The sequence below is a fragment of the Microtus pennsylvanicus genome, chromosome 6 (genome assembly GCF_037038515.1).
Source record: "Microtus pennsylvanicus isolate mMicPen1 chromosome 6, mMicPen1.hap1, whole genome shotgun sequence".
In the NCBI taxonomy this organism is placed as follows: Eukaryota; Metazoa; Chordata; class Mammalia; order Rodentia; family Cricetidae; genus Microtus; species Microtus pennsylvanicus.
In genome coordinates, this window is record NC_134584.1 from 43522168 (window position 1) to 43542008 (window position 19841).

The window sequence follows — 19841 nt, forward strand, 5'->3', positions numbered from 1 at the left end:
TACAGAAGATGAACAGATTTATTTTAATGAGTCTGCCTCCTTCCCCCTCTAAAAAAACACCCCACAAAAATCTGTGACTTAATCACTGAAATTATTTAATAGTAATAACCACAAAAAAATAACTTGTGGAGTTAGGCATAGCAAGAGTCTGCAGCTGATTCATTTGCTCAATTCATAATGCCATGTCCAGGAATATACAGAACTATACAGGAATAGGCAGGAAGGGTTCTCACTTGCATGCATTTCCCCAGAGACGCTGATACAGACTTGACTTGAACAGAGCTGATCATAGTGTTTCCAGACAAAACAGGCTTCATCTAACTTGAGTAATCAGTCTCGAATCCTATGTTTAACTTTTGTTTGCCCATTTACTGTTTGAATCTGCACTGAAATTACTTATTTTCTGTGCCTGTCAGTTCTGAAAACTGCAGTTTTATTTTGTTTATTTGGGCTTTATTCAGATGGTTCTTGTTTGAATGTTCTTTCTTCTATCTGACCTGAGTGTCTATAAGCACAAGTAAAACCAGGAGAGTGTTGGATGACTTATTGGATTCGAGCACTGGCTGTTCTTGCAGAGGACCCAGGTTTGATTCCCAGCACCCCCACAGTGGTTCACAGCCACCTATAACGCCTGTTCCAGAGGATCTGATGCCCTCTTCTGACCTCCACAGGGACTAGGCACACACATAGTAAACAGACATACATATTAAACATACACACAGTAAATAGGCAAAACATTCATGCAGTAAAAATAAAGACACAATTTTAAAAAGAACCCAGTTTAGAAGTAAAGTACAAGGTATTAGTTGTAAGGATTTCAGGATACTCATAATTTTTAGTTAATAAAGTATACTTTAAAATGCAAAGGATGAAGTGATCCTGTCAAAAAACTAAAATCATTAGTCTTGGAAATTTCATAAATCCAAGCTTAAAATAAGAAGACCAAAACCCTCACCTTTTGGCTATATAGCTAGATTAAAGGCTAAGTTGCTGTAGAATTTACAGAACCCTTGGAGAGGGTTTTTGCTCCCTCTTCTAATAGCTCCACCTCCCTAAACTCCAGCTGCTTCCCTACAGAGTAGTGCTTTCTGTTTGTTTGTTTTGAAAGGTAATGTGATAATTATGTAAATATTTAAAACAGGGTTAATGTGTTACTGAAAGCAGGGTTAATGTGAGGTAAAGATTCAGTAAAATGACGGCAATTATTGTCAGGTAAATAAGTATAGATACCATTCACTTTTAGAAATGTTGGTTATATTAGGTGGAACAATCTTTGTACCCTACAGATAGACATTTAGAGACGTTAAATGTAGAATCTAATTAGAAACCCAACATGTGTAACTTGATATTGTTAGGATTTTCCTTGAAGGGAGAAAGATTTGCATACAAAGCAGCATGCAATAATAATGCAGTGTGTTTGGATACCTTCTATTTTGTTAGGTTTTTAGAATGACTTCTTGTTTGGCTTACAGCTCTTTCATCTGTTGAGTGATTTATTTGAATCTAATTGTTTGAGCTAATAATATTCACATATGCACAAGTTCTTTGTTGTGGAGGCTCATCCTGTGTACTGTAGGATGTTTAAGCAGTGCCTCTGGGACCTACTTTACATGACCAAAACAACACCGCATATGGCCAGATATCTCTAGAAGGGCACAGAGTCGTCAGTGGTTGAGAACCATTATTCTCACTGTTGAGTTTTATTTTTGAGAAAAAAAATAGATTCAGGAATAGGTGTTTGTTATCCTTAAAATTTCACTATAATTAATGTACTTCTTACAATTTTTCATAGATATATTGGTTAAGTTTAAAATTATCTATAAATATTACTGGTAGTGGGTCGTAGTCATGAATGCACTGAGTAAAAAACGGGCACGTTTATCTTTCTACAATGTCAAAACTTACTGGGCAGGATTACTGCACAAGTGAGGTGATTCTAAGGGCAGAGAGGGTTCAAAATAACATATGGGTGAACAGAAGTCTTGGGCAGCAGGTCAGGGAGGCTGAACAAACACTGAGGAGTTATCTGCATCTTAGTGCACACACCAAGTCATCACCCGATAGACTGATCATCTGTGTTGACCACTTTTTATAGGGTCCAAGTGTGGTTACCCTTTCCTTACTGATGGATATTTGATGAGGTCTTGATCTTTGTTTTCTTGATAAGATTTCAACACATCTACGTGCCTCTACAGTAGCAATTCACTCTGATAAACTTAGAGTGCACCCTTTCTACTCCCAGGAAGAAGTCATTGTCATCCATCAGTAGTTGCCAGTGGGTGGCGCCAGACAAAGGGGGTCATTCATTGTCTATTCAAATGGAGAGCTATCTACCATCCTCAAAATGGAGTCAAAAGTCGCTTGTAAAATGGAGTCTCTCAGTGTAAGGCACAAGCTGAAAAAAACAAAACAAAACAAGTTTTCTACAATTTGGATTAACTCAGAGCCAGGAACAGCCTGATTTCAACAAGAATAGAGAATAAAATTTTACATATTCAATATAATAGTTGGTTAGCTCTGACTAATATTTTTTTTAATTTCAGGCAAAATTATAGCTAGTATTTACCGAAAATAAAAGCACTAAAATCACCATATTTAAAAACAAGTACTCATCGGTGATAAATAAAAGGCTAAAAAATTACTTTTTCATTTCATAATCTAGCACGTTTTTAAGTGCTTAGCGATTGTGATAGACTAAAGGGGCCACATACTCCCTGCTTTTCCTCTTGTGGTATGGCACTGTGTTTCCTCTCTTTAGTCAAGGCAGATTTTACCAGTTGGGACAGGTTGTGAGTAAAAACCAGCAGTGTCAATTTCTTAGCTCTTGAAAGTTTGTTCATGGGGTTTGTGTGTGTGAAGCCTGCCTTTATGAGGTAATGTGAAGTCTAGAGTTGGCAGAGACATAAGCGCAAAACAGCCTTACAAATTACGTAGACATTCTTGTCCCTCTTGTTGCAGTTAGGGAGCTGGCAGCGCAGAGTCGTATGACGGGGCATCCATAGCTTGTCCAGAGTCATGTGACAGGACGTCCATAGCTTGTCCAGGGTCATGTGACGTGGCATCCATAGCTTGTCCAGAGTCATGTGACAGGACGTCCATAGCTTGTCCAGAGTCATGTGACAGGACGTCCATAGCTTGTCCAGAGTCGTATGACGGGGCATCCATAGCTTGTCCAGAGTCATGTGACAGGACGTCCATAGCTTGTCCAGAGTCATGTGACAGGGCATCCATAGCTTGTCCAGAGTCATGTGACGGGGCATCCATAGCTTGTCCAGAGTCATGTGACGGGGCGTCCATAGCTTGTCCAGAGTCATGTGACGGGGCATCTATAGCTTGTCCAGAATCATGTGACGGGGCGTCCATAGCTTGTCCAGAGTCATGTGACAGGGCGTCCATAGCTTGTCCAGAGTCATGTGACAGGGCGTCCATAGCTTGTCCAGAGTCATGTGACAGGGCGTCCATAGCTTGTCCAGAGTCATGTGACAGGGCGTCCATAGCTTGTCCAGAGTCATGTGACAGGGCGTCCATAGCTTGTCCAGAGTCATGTGACAGGGCGTCCATAGCTTGTCCAGAGTCATGTGACAGGGCGTCCATAGCTTGTCCAGGGTCATGTGACAGGGCGTCCATAGCTTGTCCAGGGTCATGTGACAGGGCATCCATAGCTTGTCCAGAATCATGTGACAGGGCATCCATAGCTTGTCCAGAGTCATGTGACAGGGCGTCCATAGCTTGTCCAGAGTCATGTGACAGGGCGTCCATAGCTTGTCCAGAGTCATGTGACAGGACGTCCATAGCTTGTCCAGGGTCATGTGACAGGACGTCCATAGCTTGTCCAGAGTCATGTGACAGGGCATCCATAGCTTGTCCAGAGTCATGTGACAGGCCGTCCATAGCTTGTCCAGAGTCGTATGACGGGGCATCCATAGCTTGTCCAGAGTCATGTGACGGGGCGTCCATAGCTTGTCCAGAGTCGTATGACGGGGCATCCATAGCTTGTCCAGAGTCAAGTGACAGGGCATCCATAGCTTGTCCAGAGTCAAGTGACAGGACGTCCATAGCTTGTCCAGAGTCGTATGATGGGGCATCCATAGCTTGTCCAGAGTCATGTGACAGGGCGTCCATAGCTTGTCCAGAGTCATGTGACAGGGCGTCCATAGCTTGTCCAGAGTCATGTGACAGGGCGTCCATAGCTTGTCCAGAGTCATGTGACAGGACGTCCATAGCTTGTCCAGGGTCATGTGACAGGACGTCCATAGCTTGTCCAGAGTCATGTGACAGGGCATCCATAGCTTGTCCAGAGTCATGTGACAGGCCGTCCATAGCTTGTCCAGAGTCGTATGACGGGGCATCCATAGCTTGTCCAGAGTCATGTGACGGGGCGTCCATAGCTTGTCCAGAGTCGTATGACGGGGCATCCATAGCTTGTCCAGAGTCAAGTGACAGGGCATCCATAGCTTGTCCAGAGTCAAGTGACAGGACGTCCATAGCTTGTCCAGAGTCGTATGATGGGGCATCCATAGCTTGTCCAGAGTCATGTGACAGGGCGTCCATAGCTTGTCCAGAGTCATGTGACAGGGCGTCCATAGCTTGTCCAGAGTCATGTGACAGGGCGTCCATAGCTTGTCCAGAGTCAAGTGACAGGGCATCCATAGCTTGTCCAGAGTCAAGTGACAGGACGTCCATAGCTTGTCCAGAGTCGTATGATGGGGCATCCATAGCTTGTCCAGAGTCATGTGACAGGGCATCCATAGCTTGTCCAGAGTCGTATGATGGGGCATCCATAGCTTGTCCAGAGTCATGTGACAGGGCATCCATAGCTTGTCCAGAGTCGTGTGATGGGGCATCCATAGCTTGTCCAGAGTCATGTGACAGGGCATCCATAGCTGGCCCCTTGAGACCAGAGCTTGTTGATGGAAAGAACAGTTTTTGTTGGAAATGTAAACAGTGAGTATGTTAGGTGGGCTAAATGGTGTTGATAATCACATATCTAAGTGTTTACTACAAAGACCTGGTGGGTACAATTAATCCTTGTCAGCCGCTTTTACTGAGAGTAGCTCCTGATGCATTGGTATTTTGTTACTGGCAGAATACAGAAGTAATCCAAAAGACTTTCAGAACAATCTTATGTTCCATTTCTGTACCTTTCTGCCCATGTTCTCTAACGATTGTAGTCAGATACAGAATGTGAACAGGTCTAAGACTGCTAAGTAGACAACTACTTCCCTTAGGTGAAAAGTATTTGTATTTTTCCTTGGGTGAAGGAATTTGCTTCCTTAGCTTGGGGTTCTTTTCCTTGATATCATATGGCTGAAGTCACTCACTGGGTGAAGACTAGTCAGGGCAAAGAGGAAGAAAGAGCATGCTGGGTGGTTTTATTAGCTCCTTTCGGCTGCTATGATAAAACACTGACAACAGTAACTTCCAGAAGAACGTTTTCATCGGCTTTCATACAGTTTCAGAGGCATAAGAGGCAGTGATGGGGCAGGTCCAGAGAGCTCTAGAGTGTACATCTTCAAACCCAAACACAGGCAGACTATGCAAGCCAGAAGTAGGGTCAGGCTATGTAATCTCAAAGCCTGCCCCTAATGATGCATTTTCTGAGCTGCACTACCCAAATCTCCCAAACATCACCACCAACTGAGAACCAGGTTCTCAGCTGCCTGAGCCTGGGGGGGGGGGCAGGGGGAGATATCTCACTTGATCCACCACATGGCGCTCCCTGGCCCCCATAGGCTCACGCCCTTATCAGAATCAAAAATGCATATATAGTCCAACTTCAGACAGCTCTGTAGTCTGTCACAGTTTCAACACAGTTTAAATATCCAAAGTCTCTTCTGAGACTCAAGGTAACTCTAGACTATAACTCCCTGGGAAGGAAAAAAAAGCAAATTCCATACCTCAGACATTTAATAATCACAGAAAATACAGTGTCATTCCAAAAGAGAGGAATTGGGGGCATAGTTAGGCATATATTTGACCAAAGCAAGGTCAAGCTCAGCAAGGCAAACACCATATCCTGTAACTCCATGTCCAGTGTTTGGGACTTGAATTTCAAAGGACTTAGATGGTTCTTCCCCTTGAGCTTTGCTGTCCTCTGAGGCTTTCGTTCAGGGACTCCTCTGTCACATGCCACCCAGGCTGCCTGGCTCTCTGAAACTATGGTAGAAGAACCCGCAATCTTCCATGCCTCTACACCGAGCACCAAGTGGATCACACTGTGAATTTCAGCTGCCAGTGATCCCTCTCTCCTGTTTCTCACATCAGCTGCCAGAGGTCCCTGTCTCCCTTTCTCACATCAGTCACAGATTTTTTCTTTGTCAGTTGCTTTCTATGTGCAGTACCATGGGCTCTATTGCAGAAGTCGGAAGATTGGTAAATATGAGCTTGCCCAAGGAACGCCTTTGTTGCAGTGCAGAGCTAAGAGTTTTCTTTGTGGGCCTAATTTCCTTAGAAACTGAGAGCTGTCAGCACATGCTTTGGCTTTAACATTGAACTTTCTAGTGCGCCTTCTCTCTCCACACTATACGCTCTCCACACCATACACTCTCCACACTATACGCTCTCCACACTGTACACTCTCCACACTATACGCTCTCCACACTATACACTCTCCACACCATACACTCTCCACACTATACACTCTCCGTTTCTTCCATGCTGCTCGTTCTGCTCACTGTAGGCCTGCATAAGGGGAATCAGTAACAGTTGTGCAACAGACTCACCATTATGGTGTCTTAAAATCTCCTCCACCAAAGAAATTGATCCAGTACTTTTTAAAATTTTGTCAAGCAAGTTCTCAGGACATGGGCAGAAGGCAGCCAGATTTTTCATCAAAAATTTCCCATGAATGGTCTCTGAAGCACCTGCTAATATTACTCCCCATTTGAAACCTTGATCTGGGGCCTGCCTAGTTTATCTTTCTCTCAGCATGATTATTTCAGGACTCTTACTAGAATTTCCTTCTTTTAAGTTCTAGTTTCAATCAATTTTCTGGCCCAAAGTTCTAGTCTTCTACATTTTTCCAAAAGAAAAAAAACCCAACATGGTCAGGTTCTTTATAGCAATAGCCCCACTCTCTGGTGCCAACTTCTATGTTGGTCACTCCTCTGTTGCTGTAATAAACATGGCCAAAGGCAACTTATGAAAGAAAAGAGTCAGCTTACAGCTCCATAGGGACAGGAGATCATACAACAGCAAGAGGCAGGCATGGCTGCAGGAACCTGAAAGCTCACACCTTCCACCACGCACAAAGCAGAGAAGGGAAGGCAGGATAAGGCTGCATAGTCCCAAAGCCTGCCCCTGTGATGCACTTCCTGCAGCAAGGCTGTACCACCTAAACCTTCCAAGCTGTGTGACCAGCTGGGAATCATGTTCAAATGCCGGAACCTATGAGGAATGTTTCTAATTCAAATCAGCACAGTGGGAGAAAAAGCTAGAGCTCATATGTGGAGTGGATAATTCTCAAACTGGGTGATGTGCACACCATAGATTTGATACTGACAGGGCCCTGGCAATGCTGACTAATAGCCACATCTTCCCACCTTCTCTCGGAGTCCTTGAAAGGGTTACCATTTCAGAGAAATCATAGAGTGGGATGTTATCATTAAATAACTTTTATTTTATTTTTATTGATTTTTATTGAGCTCTACATTTTTCTCTGTTTCCCTTCCTGCCTCTCCCCTCCCCTTCAACCCTCTCCCAAGGTCCCCAGGCTCCCAATTTACTCAGGAGATATTGTTAAAGAACGTTCCTGAAAGTAACAAATACTTTAGGTACACTGGAGGGAAAAGAGATAAATGCCCAAAGTAGGACCCTGAATTAATAAAATTTGGAGAATGACTTACTCAATTTGGTTAATTTGGTTATTAAGGCTAATTACAGCCTTTGTAGTAATGACTGTTAAGATAAAAGACCATATCTATTATGGCACTAAACTTGAATCTAGTAAGAACACCCATTCAGGATGAAACCTCTCTTTAGGGAGGTGAGCAGTAAAAGGGTATTACAAGCAAATTAGTAAAGACTTAAGCTTTTTGAAAAGAAAAAAGAAAAGAAATTCTCCTGAAAAAATGGAAATTTTCTAATTAGGGAAAAGCAAGCATGAAAATCCAAGGCACATTTTATGAATCTCTCTTCTCCTCGGTCATACAGAAGTCACTGAAATAAGCCAAGAATACTTAGGATCTTGTATTAAAGGCTCCCAGCCTCTCTGAGTTTGATTTTTCTCAAGGCTACAGTCAGAATATTTGTAACCACCCCAGATTCACATGATATCTGATACAATCTCAAAGTGATAGTACCAAGAGGCTGAGCCTTTGGGAGGCGACTAGAACATGCACTCTCATGATGGAATTAATGCCTTTTGAAAGAGGCCTGTGGAGTCATTATGCCATGTGGGGATGCCTCGGGAAGATGCTGTCCATCAAGAAGGGGCAGTCCATTTCTATACTATGAAATACATACTGTGAAACATCATTAAAATAGGTTCTTCACCGACCAAAGTACATTCACATCTGTGTAGTATATCCATGATTCAGTTGGCTCTTTTATATGGATATGTCATAGTGTTGACCCATTTACTAGTTAGGGTGTTCAGATTGTTTTTAGTCTTTCTTTGTTCTCAAACTACTATAAGTACATTTTCTCATGTTCCTGCGTGAATATGTGTGTAGGAACGAGGTCTGGATCCTGTGGTAAGCGTGTTTTGTGGGTGACAGTCCACTACTTTACACTTCTGTACTTTGCCTCCTTGCAGTTGCGAACCAGTGGTTTTGGTGTAATTTGGTTTTTTTCAAGACAGGGTTTCTTTCTGCAGCCTTGGCTATCCTAGAACTAGCTCTGTAGAGCAGGCTGGCCTCGAACTCAGAGAGATCCACTTGCCTCTGCCTCCCAAGTGCTGGGATTAGATGGTTCAGCCATCAAAGGCTAGGCTTACAAACAAACCTTTTTGGTCCCATTCAATGAATTTATTTAACATACTGTTTTCACTTCTCCAATTTCTCTTTAATTCTTTTTTATATAGTTTTTATTTCATTACTGGGAATGGTGTTAGGGTTTTTTGTCCCTCCTGATTGCTTTTATCTTCATCTCATAGACCACAGTTCCTACGACTATCTAGTCTCTAATTCTAACATCTCGCTCATCTTACTTGACATCCATTGATTTTTCTCTTGAGGGTTAACACATTTTCTTATTTCTTTGTAAGCCAAGATTTTAGATTCTGGACATTTTGAATATTGTAAGAGTCGAGATTCTATTAAAATTCCCTAGAGGGTGAAAAAATTGAAACAACCAACTAAGATGATGGGACCATACTTGTCACAGCACTTGCGGGAGGGCTCCCGTGTCAGTGTGTCGGAGCCTGAGCTGTTCCTCTGAAGTTCTGTCTCGTGTACATGCTGTGATGAGGACTGGGATAGCCCTCCTTAACTGCCCTGGGCTGGGTGTTCTTTCCCAGTATACATGGCGGGGAGGGGGGAGTCAAGCTTCTGTTTTTTCTTGCATGTGCCCCTGCAGTGTTCCTTGTGTGAAGTTACTAATCTTATGTCAAATTCAGAAGAAAAAACTGGGAGAGGAGGTGATGAAAATAATAGCCACATGGGTCACTTGCTGTCCTCCTCCCTCTCTTTGGCCAGCTTGCTGATGGCCAAATAACTTTCTTAGAGACCTTGGGTTACTGTTTTTGACTTTGTCCAGAGTTTTTCATTGTAATCATCGAGAGAAAGAGAGCTTCTGGAGAGCTCACTCCATCTTGTGTTGTCTGCGGCTGCTTGTTTGTTTCCCAGCCACCCAGACCCGAAATAACCACACAGAAACCGTATTAATTAAAACGCTGCTTAGCCTATTAGCTTATGCATATTTCTAGCTAACTCTTACATCTTAAACTAACCCATTTCTATCAATCTGTGTATCACCATGTGGTTGTGGCTTGCTGGTAAGGTTCCATCCGGTATCTGTCTCCTGCTGCGGCAACATGGCTTCTCTTTGACTCTGCCTTCTTTCTCCCAGCATTTAGTTCAGTTTTCCTGTCTAGTTCTATTCTTCCCTGTTATAGGCCCAAGCAGCTTCTTTATTCATTATACAATAAAAGCAGCACATATACAGAAGGACTTTCCATATCAATCTTGGCTGACCACGTTTTGCTTTTAACTGGCATATGAAAAATTTAAAATGTAGATTATAAATGTCTGTGGTTTAGACAAGCTGAGGCTGTTTTTTTAGAAACTTTGTGTATTTTGTTTTAAATTATTTTAAGCTGTTTTATATTTACAATATTAGGTGCACTAAAAATGAAAGACTGGTAAGCATCACTTTTGGCCAAATAAAACAGTGTTAATTTTGTTTATTTCTGCCTTTTTTACCCAACTGACAGTTAACCATCAAAACAGAGACATTCATGCATGCTTTCCTAGAGAAAACATATTGTGAATGCTATGGGGGTGTTACTAATATTTTAAAATTTGTAAAATATTTGTGTTAACTACTCTTTTGAACTATACAGAAATCATAATAAATTCATCATTATCTTATTATCTAAATTATGAGCTATTCCTTTCCATTGATTTACTTTTGAGAAACTAGGAAAATGTTTATTAATATGTATTTTAGCATTTAGTGATTATATGAAGATTGGTACCCATTCAATTTGCTTAGGAAAGTGTGCTTAATGGAGCTGACTTTAATTTTGTTTGGTCTGATTGTCTCTGATACGGTATTTGACCACTCTGGAACTCACTGTTTACCACAAGCTCCCTCAGACTTGTGACTCTCCTGCCTTAGCTTCCCAAATGATAGCTCTGTGTCCTCATGCCTGGCTTTAAGTCTTATTTGTGAAAGATTTATTTTACTGACTTCTAAGCCTGAATGATACTACTCTGTTTATGTATGTGTTTGTGTGTATGTATAAGAATGTGTGTATGTATGCACATAATTATAGATACTAATTAATAAACATAATGTTTGAAATTCTTGTAAGGATACTAGGAACTTGTGTCCATAGTATAATTTTATTCTTATATAGTCTTTGTATAATTTTATTATACAAAGATAATCTGAAAGTAAATTTAATTTGGGGAAAGAATGATATGGAATATTATATTGAAGGGCCAATGTATACACTTTATGTTTTGGACCTAGGATTGTTTATGTTATTGACTTTTGTATATAAAGTATAATACAAATAAGAAGTTGCTTACAGGTAGATCTTGTGAACTACATCTCATCTTTATGTGTAACAGCACTTTGATCTTTTATTTAAAATTCAGCTGTATGTTGTCTTGTATTAGAGAACTGACAAACTTGTGTCTGTCTTGAAGTGATTCAAAATTTTCCTTAAGCTGTTAACCTTGAACCTTTTTTGTAGTTTTTTGAAATTTATTTCTTTGTCCTTTTTAGGTGCTCTCTGGATGTGTATAGTATTAAACCCTCACTGTAAGTTGGAGCAGAAGACAAGCTGGCTAAAACAGCTGAAAAAATGGAACAGTGTTGATGTCTGTCCCTGGGAAGATGGAAATCATGGTGGTGAATTACCCAACCTAACCAATGCCCTGCCTCAGGGTGCAAATGCCAGCCAAGGTGAGTTCATGGTGGCATCCTGTCCATTCTCACCTGCTCTTTTGTGTACGTGTTTTGCTAACAGATAATGTAATAATGTTAACAGATAATGTGGGGACGTATTCAAGGACAATACATGTTTACTTTGAATGTATGCCTATATCTTAATTTTAAGTGAGAACACTATTTTTATACACATTTAGATAGATATGATATTCCTATGTAGTGGTGTATATTAAAATGATCTAATAATAGTTTAGTTTGAATTTTATTTTTTAATTAAAAATATAGAGTAGGGCAGTAATATTTTATTATGTAAACCAGTGTTGAGACGTGACGATTTCTGGCTTTGTTGGTCAATTCATATTTGGGCTATTGTGCATTTAATTAGAAGTTCTTAGACTTATAGCAAGGAAGACTGAAACTGAGGGGCCTGTGATATTGTTGGCATTTTTATCAGGGAAATTGCGTATTGTAAAAGATTGTGTAGTATATTTGGCCTCACCCACAGTAGGTAAATAGTGCCTCTCAGTCTCTGAGACAACCAAGAAATGCTCCCAGATGTTTCCAGAATAATCTATTATTTTATCCTGTTATTTCAGTTTCTCTTCCACTCTTTAAAAACAAACTACCCCTTTGCTTGACTTTCTTCTTTTGAGATGCTCCTGAAATTTCTGGTCTTTTTCAGAATCACACTCTTAACTTAAGTCTTGGCCAAATCTACTGTCATTCAGTAACTCATACTAGTATTCATGCATGATGCTTGCTTGGTGGGGTTCTTGAAAGTGACTTAAATCACGTGATAGAGGAGCTGATATTCCTAAAGGAGATGCTCTGTGGTGTGCTGAGCTCAAGTGTGTTGTTAACAGTGTTTTTGTCTTTACAAAGAAAGTCTACAGCACTAGTCCAATCAAAAGAGGTTTCAGGGCCTAGGAAGATTATTGGCAGGCTTTGGGTTTGTTTTTGTTTTTTTTTTTTTCTTTCTCTCTTGCTTCCCCCCTCCCCCCGAGGCAGGGTTTCTCTGTAGCTTTGGTGCCTGTCCTGGGACTAGCTCTGTAGACCAGGCTGGCCTTGAACTCACAGAGATCTGCCTGCTTCTGCCTCCCGAGTGCTGGGATTAAAGGCATGCACTACCATTGCCCGGCTGGCAGGCTCTTTTAACTGGAGATACTCACCTTAGGAATTCAAGTGTTATTCAAGTTGTATTTGAAGTCCACCCTGTCTATATCATGCCCATGGTCATTTTATTTAATACTTAGATGTACCACCTCAAATCTCCATTTTTTTCTCAAGTTGTCGGGTTTAATTGGTTAACATTCTTTTTGTTTTTTTATTGATAGGGAAAGGTTCTTTAATGTCTCCATAGCTGATCTTTAATCTTTTGTTTTTGTAATTGGAGATTTTCTTATTTTTGAGTTTTGGTTGCTGCTGTTTTGGAGGGATGCTAATTTGATATCCCTACTCTTTGCATTTTACTTTCTATTTATAATGTTACTTTGGGTTTAATATGAAAATTCTGTAGGTTTTAGAAACTGGGATGGCTGTGGAGACATTGCTCAGCAGTTAGGAACACTAACTGCCCTTGCAGAGGACCTGGGCTCAGTTCCCAGTGCTTGCATAGTCGCTTACAACCTGTTATTCCAGTTCCGGGGATCTGATGCACTCTCTGCCTCTGTGGGCATGGACTCACAAGGAGGCAAAACACCAAGACATTTAAAGAAGTGATGTGGCCTCCAGGACACCAGAGTTCATTTACAGTTTGGTCTAGGCAGTGTAAACCCAGGTCTGTATTTCAGAGGCAGTATTTGCGGCTATTGTGCCAAAGGCACCAGCGTGTTTGCTTTTAGCAGAACGTTGACAGCCCTTTCTGAGAGGCTGTGAGAAGAGCCATTCCTGCAGAGCATGCTGGCTACCATCCTACAGAGGGCATGTTTACTCATACCTAGAGCACCTCTCCAGAGCAGAGCCTGGGGACTTAGAGGCCAAAGCCATAGCATGGCACTGAGGTCACTGTGCCTGTGGGACAGATGTGTTAGAGGACAGGCAGGGCTTCTGATGCCCACTGTGACTAGGGTGACTTAGTAGACGAGTGAACGGCATCGGGATCATACTCTCTCAGGAGAAAGCCAGTTTGTTTTTTGTAGGTGTTAAAAAAAAAAAAAGAATTACTCCCTTTACACTTTACCAAATTTCCTATTTATTGTTATAGATAATTTTTAATGCTTATGAATGCGTATATATTAATTTTTATGCTTCTTGTGTGATATGCCCTCTGTGGTCACTTAAAAATACCAGTTTTGTGAGAGTTTAGTCTTTTTGTGGCTGTCGGTTCTGTTGGTATCTTGGAGCAAACTGGTTTTAAAAGCTGTGTACGTTCCCCATTTTTCTCTGTGCTGCCGTGAAACAGGAACAGCGTGATTTGTTCTTCTAATGAGAGCACACTACCTGCTCGTATTGGCACCCCAGATAGAGAACCAAGTCAGTACTTGGAGTCCTTAACTCCCTCTTTCACAGTGTATTATCAAGTTGCTATTTTGAAGTTTCTTTAAAGAGTTTTAAGTTTTACCTCTGCAATTTGAAATAAACTAAGTGCTAAGGTCATTTAAAAGTACCTTCAGGATACTTGAATTTTAGGACATTTGATTATGGGAGGTCCCCAAACTGGTTTTTTTTATTTATTTATTTTGCTTGACAAAAGGCTGTTACAGGTTGGGCCTGTCTTCCAATTTGCAGGGTGGTCATCCGTCTACTGCCAGCAGGGATCCTAGTCAGGAGTCACAGAAGATGATCACTTATGTCTCTTTATCTGTCATCTGTGCACTTCGATACGCCTTCCTCTAGATATGGATAACTAATGAGATCAGCCTGCAGTAATGTCTCTGATAGACTGCCAACAGCTATTGTAGGTGGCTGCATTCGTTAAACTCGTAGTAAGGGGTGTATTGAATTCTTAGCAGTGCCTGGCTGTGGGATCCTGACAAGCCGTGGTGTTTTCTGCTCAATTCCCCGAGCAACCTAGATAGATGAATTCTCTAGGCTCTTCTTCACCACACACTTGTGTTTGCTGTTCGTGGTTTGCCTGCTCTGTGCTCACACAGAGGTCCAGGGGCAGGAAGATAATCCTTGCCATAAGGAAGCTCCACAGTTTGCTCCTTATTCGTAGTATCTCAGAGAGTAGTGCAGGGGGCCTGTACTTGATCAAAATTAAGTATACATAAATGAAACTGTTCACTGCCCCATGATTTAGTGGATCCTTGTGCCACAGTTGAAGGTGAGTTTAGAATTGGGGCCCAAGGGGCGGGAGTGCCTGTAGTCTCTTTAGGGACGGAGTAATCCAAGGAGCTGAGGTGAGAATGGTCTTTATTCCCCAAACATTTCTTTTCTTCGTCAGGTCCTGAACCTTGAACCCCATTCGGACTGTATGCTTCCGCTCTCTTGTGATGCCCCGGCATGCATTATGCCGGGGACATCACACCAGTCATGGAACCTGCCCAGGAGTCAGGAGACAGCCTGTAGGGGCAAGGTAAGTGCGCTGGTTTGTTTTGTAGCTATGTTGTGTGGCTTTGTGAAATGTTAAACATATGCATTTATGCCCTTTGGGATATAAAGTGGCATTTAATCATTATATCCCAAGAAGCATAATAGTTTTAATTGTGCAAAACCGCACAATATAGTTAAAAAATACAACCAAAAGCACAACCCTTATGCATATTTTTAAGGCTGACTGCATCTTCCTGAAAGGTTCCATGGCTGGTGTCGCATCTCTTGCACAGTGTTTGTGAGAGCTGTTGATCCCATCAGGGGCAGCCCAACACAGCACCTCAGAAGTGGGGAGCAGTGAGTTTTCACTTTTTTTTTCTTTTTTTAAAGCTGAGTGCCTCTTTTGAGTATATTTGGCATGGAGACTAGACTTGACAATTCGTTTTGCAGGATGCCTTGAACTTAGCTTTTAGTGGCTGCAGAATGTTTGGTTTGATGAAGCCAGTGAGTGACTGGATGCTCTTTAGGCTGACTGCCTTCTAGAATTAGGATGTGAGAATATTCACTCACCCTTCCCCCTTCTGCTTAGGGGGTGCAGGACAGTGTGTGTGGGTGTGTTCATGAACATCTGGCCACAGAATGGTGTGACTGATTTATTCACATGTGAATAATAGCTGACACGGCTTTCTGAATTGCGGAAAAAACAGATTCATCGAACAGGCCCCATCGAACAGTGTTCACCAGAGCCATCGAGGCATGTGATCTCCACTGGCAGGATAGTCACTTGCAGCACATTATCAGCAGTGACCTGTACACCAACTACTGTTACCATGACGACACTGAAAACTCCCTCTTTGACTCCCGAGGGTGGCCCCTCTGGCATGGTAAGTGGCCAAACCGGAAAGGCATTTCCATGACTTACTTCTTTGTTTAGTTTCTATAGCATTATTGGAGTGGGAGGCTGAGGCATTCAGTGGGAGATGGATGAATGCTTGGCAAAGGGGGCTGAAATTTTCATTCAGATCCCAGTTCAGAAATGGTTTCCCATATCATCTTATATGGTATTTGGGGAGAAACATCTTACCACAGTAGCCTGCTTTTCTGGATGTATCAGACAGTGTCAACTTTACCCCCTTTGGGTTTTTGTTGTAGAGCATGTTCCGACAGCCTGTGCAAGAGTGGATGCATTGCGCTCTCATGGGTACCCCAGAGAAGCCCTGAGATTAGCAATAGCTATTGTGAATACATTACGGCGACAGCAACAGAAACAGTTGGAAATGTTCCGGACTCAAAAAAAAGGTGATTGTGGACGAGGTTGTCTCTATTGGAATGGGATTCCTGGTGAGGATGCAGCTTGGTTTTATGTTCTGCTGGAAGAGAGATGTGTAAAAGCGAAACCGTAGAAATGACCTGACTTAAAATTGCTTGGCTTTACACATGTGACACACAGACATCCATGCAGTCAGGACACCCATACACATAGGGTAAAGACAAAGGAAAAAGGGTAAATTTGATAGCATCTCTAAAAATAAAGACTAAGTTGTTTTGATTGAATGTTGAAAGAAATAAAAACTCATATAACTCTTTAAGGAAATTTTTATTTTTGGAATAGTTAATGATATTTCTGGATCATTATAAAATATGAAGGTGTATGAAAGCCAAATACCTTCTCTTGTGCCCGAGTGTTTTAATTCTAACACTGAGAACTCTAGAATGGCTGCCCATCCTTGAATCCCAGCAATAGATTGTGGGTGGGCACCCCTTGGTCAATGACTCCTTTCTTAGCAGGTCTCAGCAGATGGTCTGTCTCGGAGAGCCACTGAGAGCAAACCAACTAACTTCTAGAAAGTATTCATTTATTTATTTATTCATTCATTTATTCGAGGCAGGGTTTTACTGTAGTTGTGGAGCCTGTCCTGGAACTAGTTGCTCTTATAGACCAGGCTGGCCTCAAACTCAAAGAGATCTTCCTGCCTCTGCCTCCCGAGTGCTGGGATTAAAGGTGTGCACCATCACCACCCTACTCTCTAGAAAGTCTTAAAGCCTGGCATTCTTTAGCTTTATAGCCATAATAATTTGTGTTTGAGGACATGCTTTTACTAAACGTGAAATCCGGCTTTGTTATTTCAAGTTCTACAAATGACATTGGATGGGCTGTCAGCTGACAGGACACATTTAACTTGTCTGTATCTCAGTTTAGAAGTCTTCTGGTTTTGAATAAATACCATTATAGTAATGCAAAGGGTTCTCAGCTGCTGCCCAGATAGTGAAATGCATCTGCTTTTCCTGACAGCATACTCTTCGTTCCTTCTGTAGGCAAACACTTCTTGGGGTGACTTGGTTTTGCCTCCCCCCCCTTTTAAGTTAAGAATAGCTCTAGTTACTGTTGGCTTTTGTTCTTAGTTGTATTTTTAATCCTTTGGTACTTGCATTACCCACTGTGAGTACAAATAAATGTTGTTGGAATGGGCTGGAAGTTGGAGCAAGTGCTGCCTCTAACTTGTAATTCCCTCTATGGCGTAAGTGCTGTGAGTTGCTGGCACTGTCGGTCACAGGGTCACAGTGGAAGTAATACCAGAGCTACAGTGTGGACCACAGAAAGGGACATGTGGATGTCATTGGCCTTGATATGTGATGGTGTTGCTCATGCTTCCGAGATACATTGCTAGGCCCTGTAGAAGGCTTTTCTGAAATCACTTCCTCTAAACACAGATCGTCTCTGGCCCAGGGTGTCTGCTTCTGAATGGTGTAAAGGAGCGCTTTACAGGCTGAGCGAATGCACAGTACCGTTTCACGTAGGAAATTGGCTCATGATGGTTATGTCTGATTTGTTCTTTAGAAATCATGTTAATTTTTCTGAGGAATGTTAGTTTTTTAGTCCTGTTTTGTAAGAGGGTTCTACTTAAGAAACACCAAATATAAGACTGTTGAAGTAACGTACAGTTCACATTAGATTAGACTGTTGTGATTATCTAGGAACCAGTTACGCTATAGCCAGTGCTGGGCCATCTGTGACACATTTCTGTGTCATCCTCCAAGTGACAACACTTGTTTCGGGCAGCTCTTAAGTTTTGCTAGGACTGTATCTGTACTTGTATCTGTCTCTGAGTTGCTGTTATTGTTTGTCCTAATATTAAAGACAGAGGGATTAGTAGCTGCTGTCAAGGTCGAGGTGTGCATTGCTTAGCAACTGTAGTGTCTGTCTTCAGTGCCCTCGGGCGTGATGTGTTAGCTGATTCTGAGGGAGTGTGTTTCTTACCCACCTGTAGGGGCGTGATGTGTTAGCTGATTCTGAGGGAGTGTGTTTCTTACCCGCCTGTAGGGGCGTGATGTGTTAGCTGATTCTGAGGGAGTGTGTTTCTTACCCGCCTGTAGGGGCGTGATGTGTTAGCTGATTCTGAGGGAGTGTGTTTCTTACCTGCCTGTAGATGTGTTTGTCTACACACAGTTCCCTTAACCATGTACAGTTCTTTTAGTCAAGCATAGAGTTGACTGTTGCGCTGTCATGTTGGCTCTCATGCATGCTGTGCGTATGGAAGTCAGTGACAGAAACCAAGGAAATGACGACCTTTCTGAGAACTCAAACCCAGAAAATCACTGCTCTCGTTCCTCATTGGGATGACCCAGTGAGTGCCGGCACACTGACAATGTGGACCCAGCTGATGAGTCCAGGCCTCTTACCGTCTCTAATGACATTTCCACGGGAGCAAGGATGGCAGGATGCTTAGCTACTTAGGGAAAAACTCAGGATTCTCTGTCTCTCTATAGTATGACAGTCCTGTGACTATTAGTGCATGATGTTGAACACATGAATTACACAGATGTGGGGAGCCATTCTTGGACTTGAGTATCATTTATATTGATTGGTTGGTAGATGAACTTTTGCAACTCAAAACAGCTCACAAGGTGGAGATTATATATAGTACCATTCCACTGTGGTGGTGGTGTTGTTTTAAAAGGGGCTTTCCATGTGAATTAATTATTAATTTTTCAGAATGCTGCTATTAAATCAGTCTGTATTATCCTTCTCTCCATCTCCTTTCTCCCCATTTTTTGATTCCTTTTTTAAACAGAGCTACCCCATAAAAGTATAACCTCAATAACCAATCTGGAAGGCTGGGTTGGACACCCCTTAGACCCCGTGGGCACTCTCTTCAGCAGCCTCATGGAGGCTTGCCTCACTGAGGATGAAACCTTCTCTGGACTCCCAGATTTTACAGGTAAAGCTATTGGCACTTGTTCGTTCTTGTATTTTCCTAAACCCAGAGTGATGTTCAGCTTTGTTTTTATTTTTATGTGGGTGCGTATGTGTGTGTGTATATGTATGTATGTACATAGACATATTTTAATGATTTATTGATTTCTTATTTTATGTGCTTTGATGTTTTGTCTGCCTGTATGTATGTCTGTGTGATGGTGTGAGATCTCCTGAAACCCGAGTTAGAGACAATTGTGAGCTGCCATGAGGGTGCTGGCAATTGAACTAGGGTCCTCCAGAAGGACAGCCAGTGCTGTTAACTGCTGAACCATCTCTCCTTCCCCTGCAGCATATAACATGGTTATAAAACCATGTAGTTGATAGTATCAGTGGGTTAGTGAGAGCTAAGAAGTGGGTGCTCGTGCCTTGTGTAGTCTTCCCCAATAGGAAAATCTTCAGAATTGATGTAACCAAAAAAATACTCTTTTTTGGCACATGATACTACACTAAGAATTTAGTAGCATTTATGACTTGTCCAACCTTGATTAAAACATACATACATATATACATACGTACATACATACATACATACACACACGCATACATAGAC

The 19841-nt window shown here is 41.9% G+C and overlaps 1 protein-coding gene across 2 annotated transcripts in view; it reads left to right on the top strand.

Moving 5' to 3' along the window:
• The window catches only part of Zswim6 (zinc finger SWIM-type containing 6), a 171398-nt gene that overhangs the window by 136678 nt on the left and 14879 nt on the right, over nucleotides 1-19841 (top strand). The window contains exons 5-8 of one of the 2 annotated variants that reach the window (XM_075976099.1): nucleotides 11395-11574; nucleotides 15741-15917; nucleotides 16186-16374; nucleotides 19107-19253. In XM_075976099.1, the coding sequence (XP_075832214.1) occupies nucleotides 11395-11574; nucleotides 15741-15917; nucleotides 16186-16374; nucleotides 19107-19253 (693 nt within the window). The remainder of the gene's footprint in view (nucleotides 1-11394; nucleotides 11575-15740; nucleotides 15918-16185; nucleotides 16375-19106; nucleotides 19254-19841) is intronic. The other variant, XM_075976100.1, reaches the window with a different exon arrangement.